This window comes from Parus major, chromosome 2 (assembly GCF_001522545.3).
Source record: "Parus major isolate Abel chromosome 2, Parus_major1.1, whole genome shotgun sequence".
Taxonomy (NCBI): Eukaryota; Metazoa; Chordata; class Aves; order Passeriformes; family Paridae; genus Parus; species Parus major.
Window position 1 is genome coordinate 102,763,890 of NC_031769.1, and position 12,624 is coordinate 102,776,513.

Below are 12,624 nucleotides of genomic sequence, written 5' to 3' on the forward strand. Positions count from 1 at the left end.
GTTAGTGTTAGTGGTTGGCAGCAAATGCATATTTTCATCAACACAAAGGCAAGTTTTTCATGCTGATATTTATTGATCAGTAGACAAATTTTGTAATAACTTACCAATGATGTGTTTTAAAACAGGTATTATAACTGGGCATTGGCCGCTCCAATGATTCTGAGTTTGCAGGTGTTTCAGAAGAGTTTGCCTAAGGTAAATAGATAAATCCATACTTTATTTGAAAATTTTGTCTGTAGTAACACCTGATTATCTCTTTTTCTATACTAAGTAAAAACGTATCTGATTTTTCAGGCTACTGTTGAGTCTTGGGTCAAAGAAAAGATGCCAAAGAAGTCTGGAAGGTGGTGGTTCTGGCGCAAGAAAGAAAGCATGACTAAGCAGGTGACTGAGACCTATTGTGATTTTTTTTTCCCCCCTCTTAGCTGTTAAAAGATGAAAAAATTATTATTTGTCAGAAGTACCTCAAAACACAAGGTCATATAGCTCAGTGTCAATGATGGCCAGCTGATGTTGCAGTAGCTGTTAGCTGCATCTGTTAATTTAACCTCAAATACTCCATCCTTGTCTGGTGTTATTAGTTGTTTCAACAAAATTTATTGTATCCACCTGTAGCACATTATTCTTAACATCCTTTCTTCTAAGCCATAAGCAGTTATCAGAGCTACTCTTCAGTCACTGCAGTATGTTTTAGGAACACAAATAAGTAGGTGCTGTGCTGCATAATTAAACTGAGACAGCCCATTTTAGACTAAATTAAGCTTTCTAAATTTTGAGTATGGTGCCTTCCACACCAAAAAAACTATTTATAAGCTTCAAGCTTGACAGCTCCTTTGATGATAATAAATTTATCATGTTAAAGTAGCAAATCTCAATTCCTGGCGCACAGAATTTTTTTTCCTGAAATAATAAAAAGCTTTAATAGGTAATTTCTTCATAAGCATCCTTTTGTTAAATAACTTCTAGAAAATATTATGTAGAATGGGTGATTCTGAGACTTAATATAGTTTATGTACTGTTTTGGTAACTGTTTTTCATTTGGATTGGTTTAAAATGCTTAAAATGTCAATATGTTCTTTATTATCATGTTGCTTTAGATACCAGAGGCAAAAGAGGGGAAAACGGAGACGCAAAGAGCAAATGAACTGCCAGCAACTATAAAAGAGCAAGTTAATAGCAGGTGTGTTCCTGTCTGAAGACTTACCTGTGGAGTGAATAGTGCCTTTTTTCCTTTTTTTTTTTTTTTCCTTTTTTCGAATAAAGAATTCAGTAGTAACATACTGTGGGAAGAAACATTTTCCTGTAAGCTATTGAAGAGGAACCAGATGAGTATAGCAAACAATTCAGCAAGATAATGTGGCAGCAAACACTGCAGGAACTACAAATACACTGCAATTATTTCCTAAATGCTATTGTGTTTATTTCTTAAATCATAACAGAACTGACAGAAAAAATATATACATGGTAACCTTTATCAATAGGGCACTACTCTGTAAATACAGTGATATTGTTTCTGATACTCTTTGTAATACTTTTTTTTTTCTTTTGTGAAGGCCTAATATTGTATTAATAATTTAAACCATGTGGAATTTTTTTGTAACATTAAATAATTGGAACAATAAAATAGTATTAATCACAGTGCACACGTTGCCCAAGTTGTGGTAGATGCCTGTCAGTGCTTAGCACAAAACTGTCCCATCTAGGGTATTTATTATGCATATGCATATTCTTGCGTGATTTGCAAAAGTACTTGTAAATATTGGTGTCTTAAAGATTTAAAGAACTAAATATATTGTGATTTAATACTTCAGAGAAACTAAATACTGCTTTTAATCTTGAAGTCTCTAATGAGCAGGAAACTAAGTCTGTGAATAACCTTAAAAGGTGAGCTACTCCACTAACACCCACAGTTTAAATGCCATAGCAATTGAGGAAGCTTTTTTAAAATACAAAGCACTGCCACCCATTCTGTGTCCTTTTTCATCTGCAGTTTACCTAATTCATCAACGCAGTATTAGTGAGCACCTGACCCTGTGTCTTTACTAAACCCATTGTGTGTGGAGCCAGCTGGGAATAGTCATGTTTAGAGCTCTACTAGTACTGGCATTCCCAGTCTTACTTGCTTACTGGCATGTACTGGCTTTGTCTGGGCATTCACTAGACCGTGGACTTCCTTAATTGGTGCTATCAGGCAGCAGCAAATCCTCAGCATAAGCAGAAATTACTCTGGCATAAGCATCTTACTCTGTTAAAGAAGGATTTTATGTAGCTTACATTTATTCTGGTTGATGTCATGTTAGGCCTCCAGAGGATGATTCTTCTAGTGATGAAGCATCCCAGGAGTTAAAGGAATCCCTGAAAATGGATTCTGCTCCAGCAGAGCATACACCCCATGGGAATGTTACATCTTACAAGAAGTCACTTAGACTGTCTTCAGACCAAATAGTAAGTGACATGCCTGTCTTGTGTATAGGATGCTTCATAATCCTTAAAAAAAAAAAATAAAAAAATTCCTGTGCAGGGGTAGGCAGCTGCAGGGAATTTCTGATATTTTTTTTTTCTATTGTGTTTTTTTAAGAATCTGTTTGGATTATAAAATAGTAATTTTTTATGAAGTTCCATAACCAAACTTCTATATAAAGATGTTGCCAGAAAAGTGGCATTGTTTGCTTCTGCAGTTGGGATACCCTGAGATCTGCACATCTGTGTAATGGCATGCATTTAAATTGGTGTGCAGTTTATTCACCATGGTCTAATTTACAAGTTAGTTCTGCAACTCTCAAAATACATGATTTTCATCAGGGAAGGATTTTGAGGTAAGCATCCACATAGAAAATACTGTTGTATCCTATGGCAAACTGGGAGTTCAGTTTGATAGTGCTGCAAGTCTGCTGTAGTAGCAAGAATTAAAATGGCAGAGAGTGAAATATCAGTTGCTGTAGGCAGTACAAGAACTGTGGACATAAACACGTTGTTCCCAGGCTGCAACAGACTTGGACATCAAAACCACTGTGCCGGTGTTAAACCATGGTTCACTTTTAATGGGTTAATCAAAATAGACAAGGAAGAGTGTGTGAGCCATTTTATGCAGCACATTTATGATTCTAGAATCATAAAAATTTTAGAGGGAATTGAAACTTGCAGTTTCAATTATTTTTATTCTACAGGCAAAGTTGAAGCTCAGAGATGGCCCTAATGATGTTGTATTTAGTATCACAACCCAGTATCAAGGGACTTGCCGTTGTGCAGGAACAATATACCTCTGGAACTGGAATGATAAAATCATAATATCAGACATTGATGGAACAATAACCAAGTATGTATCTTAGGGGTTTTTCTTTCTTTGTTTTTCTTCAGTTTTTTTTAATCTTGCTTTATTGATCCTATCCTGCATTTCATAACAAGGTAAAGAAACATTATTTAAGACAACTATTAGAGGATGTTCATTAAAAAGGTTGATTTGGTTTTAATTTATACTTGCCTTTAAAGTAAACCAGAAAATGTATTTTAAAAGAATAATGCTAAGATGATAACATTTACCATGTGGTTGTTCCTTGTATTAGACTTCTCTAGGTTTAGCAGCCACAGGTTAACTTGGAAGCTGACTTGTATTGTATGACCTCACTAACTGCTCTGTCTGGACTGTTTATTAATTCTCTTTTTAAATAGTTAGGACCTTCTGCAGAAATATTTCTGTAAATATTCTTTCTAAATTGTATGTTCATTAGTGGTTGTCTTTAACAAAACTCATATACCACATGTTGGGTATCTCTGATCGTCCTTCTAGGTCTGATGCTTTGGGACATATCCTCCCTCAGTTTGGCAAGGACTGGACTCATCAGGGCATTGCAAAACTCTATCATTCCATAAACGAGTGAGTATGCAATCTAGGAAACAATTGAGATTTTCTGGGATATGGGAATTAATGTATAGGCAATTGGATAGTTGTTAAAAATCATGCACTTTAATAAAGTGTACTGGTCGAAATGTTGGGAGTTGGGCAACTTTTGTCATATGGAAATGAAACAAAGTTCTTTCTACAGATATATACTTTGATAATAATGCAAACCACCACTTTTACTGGCATCTTTTTCAGACTTTGTTCTGCATTTTAGCTTTTAAAAACTGTGTGTAATATTTTCATGAATACAAGAGAGAACCATAACAGAAACCATTTTTCAGACATGCATGTCTGTTTTCCACCAGCTCAGGTTGGTCACTAAGCCTTTCAGAAATATCATAAGGCATACATTTAAAATGAAATAGTGTCCTTACAATGCACAAGTGTTTTCTGGTTTAAATGGGTTTGCTTCCAAAGCCAGGTGGCTCCATAGGTTTGATTTTGTTATGGGACAACCTTTTTCAAAAGCACAGTGATGCCAGAAGTAATACTTGCTAACTTAAGAATTTAATTAATCAACTTTTATCTTTGTATTTTAGCAGTCTTTCTTTCCGCAAATAGAATCTATTGTTGGCCTCCATGTGGCCCCTTGTGATTCATGGGAGCTAACATGAATGTTACTATTTTGTTTGGTTTTGTTTGGGTGGCTTGGGATGTGTTTTTTGGTTTATTCAGTGCATAACACAAGAGCAGTTTTGGAATTATTTGCCAAATTGAATCAAGTCTTTGAAAATGCACATAAACACTCAAGCCTTTTGTGTATGCAGTTACTGTATACAAATCTGTGTAACAGATGAACATACAATGTCTGCAGGAAGAATTTAGGGGCTTAATGAATGCTTGTTGTTATCCATCATTTACTCTGCACTTTGAATTCTGCCAGCAACCTGAAAAAGACAGGAGATCTGGCACCCATTATTTTGTGATGCAGATAATTTAAATAATTGGTGTCATCCTACAGCTGGGCTGAAAGAAGCTGAATAAAACCAATGTGGCACTTACTTAAACAGAGTCTAGTCCATCTAATTGTGGCCTCTTGAGTTTTACCATCCCTATTCTGTTTGTATTTCCTGTTTCTCAGTTTTGATTAAGTCCTATATTTAAACTACTACATGCCTTGCAGATTCTTTTAGCAATAGAAAAGTCTTTTCCTTGTGTATGTGCAGAGCTCTGCAGCAATTCAATACCTAAACTGGTGCCTCTGGACTTTGCTATAATTGTGTCTTTGCAAAGAAACTTCGGCAGGAATATGAACCAAGTTGGTAATTTATTTTCTAGAAATGGCTACAAGTTCCTGTACTGTTCTGCCCGTGCCATTGGGATGGCAGATATCACCAGAGGATACCTGCACTGGGTGAATGACAAAGGAACAATTCTCCCCAGGGGCCCTCTCATGTTGTCCCCCAGCAGTTTGTTTTCTGCCTTTCATAGGTAAGCATGTAGGATTTCATGTATCTGTTCCCTCCCCATTTCAGAGAAAGAGTAGATGAAAAATATTTGGTGTTACAGCTGTAGCAAAACATTCCACTCTGGAATATATTTGCTACTGAGATTTGATATCCCTCTAGTAATCATTTAAAAACTTTCATCTGAATTTCACTTGTATACTTCTGTTCCTGTGGGCATGTTAGAAGTGGCTACAAACACAAGATATCAGTCCAAGAGGAGCTCATTTTCCATTCTCTTATTCATCCTAGTCCATGACTGATGACTCTTAGGTTCTGTTTATATCAGTAGATTTTTGTCTTTTTCAAGTGTATCTCCAAGGTTTGCAGTACACAAAGTAGAGAGAAAAGAAAAAGAATCAGTATAGACTGTCATGTGAAATGATCTTGTGGCGTTGGGATTGCTCAACATACTTAAAAAAAAGTATGGAGTTCAGATGTGGTTCAGCTCAGGTGGTCTTTTGGACCAGCCATAGTCTACCTGTTTTTGATGAGAGGAGCTAAAAATGGACAAGTGTTTGGGGTTGGTTGGTTTGTTGTGGAGGGAGTTTTGTTGGGTTTTTTGTTTATTTGTTTTTTATTTTGTCACAGACAGCAATGACAGCAACTTCCATTATTGTCTTGGGCCTTACACACTTTTGTCAGAGACAGGAGTTGTTGCAAGTACACTTACATGTACTTGACTAGATCTGCTGATTCAGATAATCAGCTGCAAAAAAAACACTTTACAGCTCCATTCACAGCTGGGAATTCCATTCCCATTTATACTTAGCCTGTGCACAGTATTCACCTGTGTTTTTTTTACTGTAGGCGTTGGAAAAGAGGGAATGTTTGTTTCTTGTATTGTTCTTAGCACTGTCTATATAAGTACTGGTGCTAGCAACAGGGAGAAGTGAGAATATAAATACCAGATAAATGGGGAAAGGAGGATACCTTCTAGCAAATCATAATTTAGAATTTGACTGTTGAAATTTTATTTTAGGGAAGTCATAGAAAAGAAGCCTGAAAAGTTCAAAATCGAATGTTTGAATGATATCAAGAATTTGTTTGCTCCCAGTAAACAGCCTTTCTATGCTGCTTTTGGAAACAGGCCAAATGTAAGTGCCCCTTTCTAACTGAAGGGTTAAAATGCATGTACTTGAGAATCAAAACAAGCAGGCTTTTCTTTCTGTGTTTATGAAAATTTGAATATGGAAATGGGACAGTGCTGCTTTTATGGGTTTGATCAGGAAAAGCCACACACAGATACCTTAAATAAAAGTTGCTACAACTGCTTATATGAGAAAGGTTGCAAAGATGCATTAGTATTCTCAGAATTTGATTAAATATGTGCCACATTTCCAAATTCTTTTAAAGTATTTTTGACTGCTTTGTGACCTAAGGGCATTAATTCAGTGCTTTACAGTCTTGAATCCCTTTTCTGGTTGTACAGTTCCTGTATTTTCTCTGCAGCTCAGTGCTTCTGTAATTGAGTGAAAGAGGGGTATTGTAAGAACAAAATTGTCACTGGGAGTGGTGTTGCGTGGTGTAGGCTTTGTGCATGTTTGTGGTCCTAGGCTTGGACATAGAAATTAAGCATTTGGGGACAGGGGAAATACTTTATTTTAGTGTGCGTGTGTATGTTTTGGGGGTAGGGGGTTTTATACGGGTGTTTGGGGACTTTTTTTTTAAGGGGCAGTTTTACTGTAGACTTTTTGGATCAGCTTTTTTCATTCCTTTGATGAATTGCTTGTTATCACATTCAGTAAGGAAATGTTGAAGCATGTGCTTGTGTTGGTACTTTTGCAGGATGTATATGCCTACATGCAAGTGGGAGTTCCAGACTGCAGAATATTTACTGTGAATCCAAAGGGTGAACTGATCCAAGAACAGACTAAGGGAAACAAATCTTCGTAAGATCATTTTTGTTACTTCAGCTAAAGAAAGTGTTTAGAAATGGGATTATAAAATAATTCCATTTATGGCTGTGATCTCCTTTTACATATGACATGTGCAAAATATAATTTGCCAGGGACTTAGAGCTTTTGATACTTGACTGAAACTTTTTGAAATTAAAATTGGCAAAACCAAGTTTAAAATCTCTTCTGTGGTAGTGGGGCCTTATTTGACTAGAACTTTCTGGTCTAGGCTTCTAAAGCTGCTTTTGGCTACAGCTGAACAGCAACTAGACTGTTAAATAATGGTCCTTCTTCTTTAATACAGGTATTACAGACTAAGTGAGCTTGTGGAATATGTGTTCCCACTGATAAATAAAGAACAGAGTTCTGCATTTCCATGCCCAGAATTCAGCTCTTTTTGCTACTGGAGAGAGCCTCTTCCTGACCTTAACATGGATGACCTGGCCTGAAAAGCACTTCTCACCAGGAGATGGAATTTCATATTGAGCTACTCAACTTCAATTTAAATGTGAAGACCTTTTTTAATGAGGATGCTAATTTATGTATTGGTACCGTAAGTCTTACTAAAGAAATCACTTTAATTTCATTGGTTTAAAAGAAAGAAAATGCAAAGCTACTGTCTATTTTTTGTGGGAGAGGGTGTGTGGATTTTTGTGTTTGTTTGTTTATTGCTTGTTACTGCATACCTGTTCTAAGGCACTTGAGATTGGCCTGTCATTGATGGTCGTGGTACCCAAGTGCTTCAGGGCAGCTAAATGCTGAGGTGAAATATGACTTTGCATTTTCATCAATACAGACTTTATTGTAAACATAGATTATTCTGTTTAAGTTGTCTTAAGCATATTTTCTAAAATGAAGCCAAAAAGTGTATGGAAACTGCCAAATAGAATGTCAGACCTATTAATGAAAAACATGGTTTAATGTTCAGATGGGCATTTAGGCCATTTTTGAAAGGAGCCAGAGCCTAAGACCACTGTGCTCTTTCTCAGCTAGAATACAGAAAATGTACAGACCTTACTAGCCTGACAGATTCTGAAGACATAAAATTCCTCTTTAAATGTAAATATGCCTTTTGTTACATGTACAAGACTGGGCTTGTACAAATGGCGCTCAAATTAACTCTGCTTATTACTTTTTTTTTTTTTTTACACACAATGTTTAAACTATTTCATGGGCGTGTTAAAATGAAAGTTGTCTTCAGACACTCGTATGGCTTTTGTTGTTTTCAGGCTGTGCTGTGTCATGTTAAATTTTCATCAAGAAAAATCTTGGAACATTTCTGTAAGAGTTGGGGAACTGGCATTTTTATTTCCTTTTTCAGCACAGAGATAATGCGTATGTGTGTGTATGCTGTGTAGGCCAGTAAAATGTATGTATAGATTATATTCAGGGAATTGTAATACTAAAAAAAATTATGTATTTAATTTTTTAATTGTCTACTGCAGGTCTTTCCAGAGTTCTGTATTGCAGGTTTTCAGTAGCTGGAAGAAAATGCAACTCAGTAGTAAGATTCCAGCTGTGACAATGGTTAAATGCTGCAGAGCAGAATAAAACCTTTTTTCTTTTCTTTTTCTTTTTTTTTTTTTTTTAAAAAGTTTTGGGTTATTCACAAACATCATGTTGGTCATTCCTCAAGTTCCTGGTCAGAGCCTGTGAACAAATTACATTCCAGTTCTGGTGTTTATCAGCTATAAAAGCAGCTAATTGTTCTTTTTCCAAAAGTACTTGAAGGCAAAGGTGGCTGCTTTTTAAGTTGAATTAGTGCATTTAACTTCTTTTGGACAAAACTATGGTGAAAATGTATCATTCCACCAGCCCAAAGGGCTTAAGGACTACAGTCATTTAAACATCATGTAAACACCAGATCACTCAGTTTTACTACCTGAAAAAGCTGACATTTAGAGGATTTTTACGCCCCTCCAGGAGTATTTTTTTCTCCATTGTCAGGCTTCTTAACCCACAGTTCTGATGTAAAGCCAGCTAACTCTGGACACGTGGTGAACTGCTTGGGGAGCAGCATTTTTAAATCACTGTATAAATGAAATTACTTTTTTTCCCCATTATAAAATTCTAGTGTATTCTTATATTTATAAAACACTGGAAAAAGAGTGGAGGCAAGCAAAATCACCTGGAATCTCTTCCAGAGCAGGAGGAGGAGAGTGAGATAAAAAAAGATACTTACCTGTCACGGTGTGTCATGCATGTCTGTGAATTGAAAGGCATTCTCACTTTTGTACTGTGAGAACAATAATTTCTGTGGTTCTTGGTCACCAGTCTACTCAGTGTTTAAGTGGCTTTCACAGGATCCAACTCAATGGATATTTTACTGCTTTTTTCTTGTATTTTTTTCAATGTCAAAAGCTTGCAAATATAATTCCATGATTTTTATTCCCTTACCTTACCTTTTATCCCATGAAATAGATTTCATTAGAATCTAAAATTTTCATGATCACCAAGTGCTTTGAATATCAATGTGATTTGAGCTTTTAAGTCACTTAAATACTTTAAAATGAATAAATAAGAATCCAACGTAATAAAGTATTTTAATTACAAAATTAAATATTCTATCTAAAGATTCTATTTTGCATAAAGGGAGTGGAGCAACCTTTCCTAAAACAGTCTTTTTGTGGATGTCAAAATTTGCTTTACCATGCTTAAGTCTACTCTTGGTAGCCCTGGTATTACACAGCTTTTCTAAAACTAAAAGCACCTCATGAAACCATGATGAGTTCCCCAGTGGGACAGATTCTTACCATGGTTTGGCTGTGTCTTTTTTGGTTAATTCTCTTTTTTTACTTTTTTTTTTTTTTTTCCTTCAATTCCCTTCAACTTTTCAGACTGTCATAAAGATAAGCTGTGGATTTCAAGGTGGGGACTTGAGTAAAAGAGAAGCATGGAAAAATAGTATCAGGTATATCTCTAAATACATGTCCTTACAGCTGGTATGAAAATGGGGGTTGTGTGAGTTGAGAGCTCCTCATTCTGCTAACATACCACTTTACATTGTAGGAGTGTCCAAAAGGTTGCTTAATTAAAAAAATTGGGTTTTTTTTCTCTGCAACAGCTACAGTTTGATATTTGTTTTTTGATAAAATGTAAATGTTGTTGAGTCTTTCTGATATGAGTAGGGCAGGGGGTTTGGTTTTTCTAGCTCTGGCTTGTATTTGAAGCTTTTCAGGTTGTTTGTTAACCCCATTTAGGGACAGAACATGGGGCCTGTTGTTGCATACCTGTGTTCTTGGGGCTGCTGGGCACTTTACTGACTCTAGAGCAGACATCTCGTTGCTATCCAACTGTGGGCTTGTGCCACAATATTATTGTGGAGGGGGGTAAATAAGAATTATGCATTAGCCTGTCCTTCGTTACCTTAGTGAAGTGGCCTGAAACTAATGTTTGAGAACAAGTTGTGCTGTACTGATGTAAAATTAGCGCAAGCTACGTCTTTCTTTCTGTGAAAGAGGAACTTCTAAGTGTGCCTGGCTATGGGCACACGCACACCCCTGTTAAGACTGTGTTGTTGAAGATGCAGATCCTCTTAGCGTTGAAACCCCGCAAAGGCTGAGTCAATGACACCTGTCTGGGAGTAAATAAGGAACATTGCAATTCAAAACTTGTTAGTGACTTGGATATTACCCATTTCTATAATGACTTAAAGATCAGCAGTTTAAAGGGTATGCATTTCTGGATTTAAGGGTTTTTTTATTTACTGTACCAAGCATGTTTGTAACTTCAAAAGATTGGGCTTTCATTCCCAACAATGTACAAGTGCATGTGCAATCCTAGCTCATGTCTTCTTAACTTTCTGTTATCAGTATATGCCTTCCAAAACCCTTTTTTTTTCTTTTCAACTGGAAAAGTTTTAACACTTGTGTCAACTCCGTTATGGAACTTCTGAAGCAAACTCGGAATCTGTTTATGATAAATGCAAAAGAGATGAGATTTAATGTTAATATTTCATGCAAGTCTTCTAGAAAAACTGTCATGTGAATGAGTTGTTTAAATGACTGTAATGCAAATTCTTAATGAAACATCACAGAGAATTTGAGATGCCTTTAAAGTGTCACTTTCACCTGAGGAAATTTTAGTTTCCAGAGTTAAAATTTACTAAATAGAAAGGAATTGTTTGGGACTTTTTTACAGTGTTAATTGCTTCCAGATGAAAGTTAAAATGTTGGTTTATTTTGAGGGTGGGAAAACTCTTCAGTCATTTGTTTCATTTTTATCTTGAAGGTGTGGAATACTTGATTGTTAAGCAACCCAATCACTAATAAGGTAGTGTGTTTAAAATGTCAAATCTGTAATCATACCAATACAGTGGTTTTTGTTAAGACTGGACTGTCTTGGGTACAGCAACCCACACTTCAGTGCAATGTTTATTGGTGTTCGGAACAATGTTATCACAATAAAAACAGACTTAAAGTGAAATTTCTCTTTACTTTGTGTTTGGTAATTCCTTTGTTGTACTGCTGAATGACTAGATGTGGGGTTATTAAAATTTTATTTATGTTTAACATAGAATTCAAGTTGATTTTCACAGGACTACAGTCCATTTGCTTTCTTTCATGCTTGATTTACTGTTTTTCAGAGTATTTATACAGCTGATAAAAAATTGCTGTCATCAAGCTTAACTTCTGTGCCACTACCAATACTGGGTTACAACTATAATAAAAAGCAAATATGCACTTGGTAATATAAAATATCAGGTAACAGAGGCATGACTTGGCAATGTACAAGCTGCCTTGAAGAAAATGTAACTGCAGTTTGAGCTCTTGTAAATCTGCCCTAATTTGGAGTTTTATCCTATTTCCATCAAAGCTAACTTTTCCCTTTCAAGGCAAAGAGTATTGTCTTCACGCCAGTTGTTAAATGGTTTGAAGCAAATATTGTGGGGCCGTCTTGGAAAAGGGGCCTCAGGCTTTCAGTACAAATTGATTTTCCTGGTCTCTTGCTGCTCTTGGTAAATGCAACCAACTGGCAGCCTACATAGAAAACCCAACTGTTCAATCACATTGTGATGCATCTGCATGAAAAGGTCAGTGATGCTGTGCCTTTTGGTCCTTCTGTGGTGTCATTGGTGTTACTTACTGTTGGCATTTTATCATCTCCTGTGTTCCTGCCAGGTTTCCCCCATGACTCTGCTGACACACTGCACTCATTCCTCACACCAGAGTCTGCTCACTGCCCATCTTTCACACCTGGGTCCCACTGCAACCTTGGTGTGGCAGTGAGTGACTCTGCCAGTGCAAGCAACAGAAGGCTTGTGTGTCCTATGTCTGCCAAATACTTGAACCTGTTGGGAAAACTTTTCTGAGCTGGCATTGTTTCTCCTGTGTCAATCTTACCCTAATGCACTCCTACTAGGGTGGTCTTGTTCTTGGTG

At 36.4% G+C, this 12,624-nt stretch overlaps 1 protein-coding gene across 6 annotated transcripts in view; it reads left to right on the forward strand.

The window, feature by feature from the left end:
* Positions 1 to 11,669, forward strand: part of LPIN2 (lipin 2) — a 43,496-nt gene extending 31,827 nt beyond the window's left edge. For 2 of the 6 annotated variants that reach the window (XM_015617488.2, XM_033512225.1), the window contains 10 exons: positions 126 to 195; positions 295 to 384; positions 1,098 to 1,180; positions 2,301 to 2,445; positions 3,168 to 3,316; positions 3,788 to 3,874; positions 5,180 to 5,332; positions 6,329 to 6,443; positions 7,135 to 7,238; positions 7,549 to 8,059. In XM_015617488.2, coding sequence (XP_015472974.1) covers positions 126 to 195; positions 295 to 384; positions 1,098 to 1,180; positions 2,301 to 2,445; positions 3,168 to 3,316; positions 3,788 to 3,874; positions 5,180 to 5,332; positions 6,329 to 6,443; positions 7,135 to 7,238; positions 7,549 to 7,693 — 1,141 coding nt within the window. In that variant the 3' untranslated portion in view covers positions 7,694 to 8,059. Of the gene's footprint in view, positions 1 to 125; positions 196 to 294; positions 385 to 1,097; positions 1,181 to 2,300; positions 2,446 to 3,167; positions 3,317 to 3,787; positions 3,875 to 5,179; positions 5,333 to 6,328; positions 6,444 to 7,134; positions 7,239 to 7,548 lie in introns of all 6 variants that reach the window. The other 4 variants (XM_015617483.1, XM_015617487.1, XM_015617486.1 and 1 more) reach the window with 4 other exon arrangements.
* Positions 11,670 to 12,624: the final 955 nt, after the last annotated feature.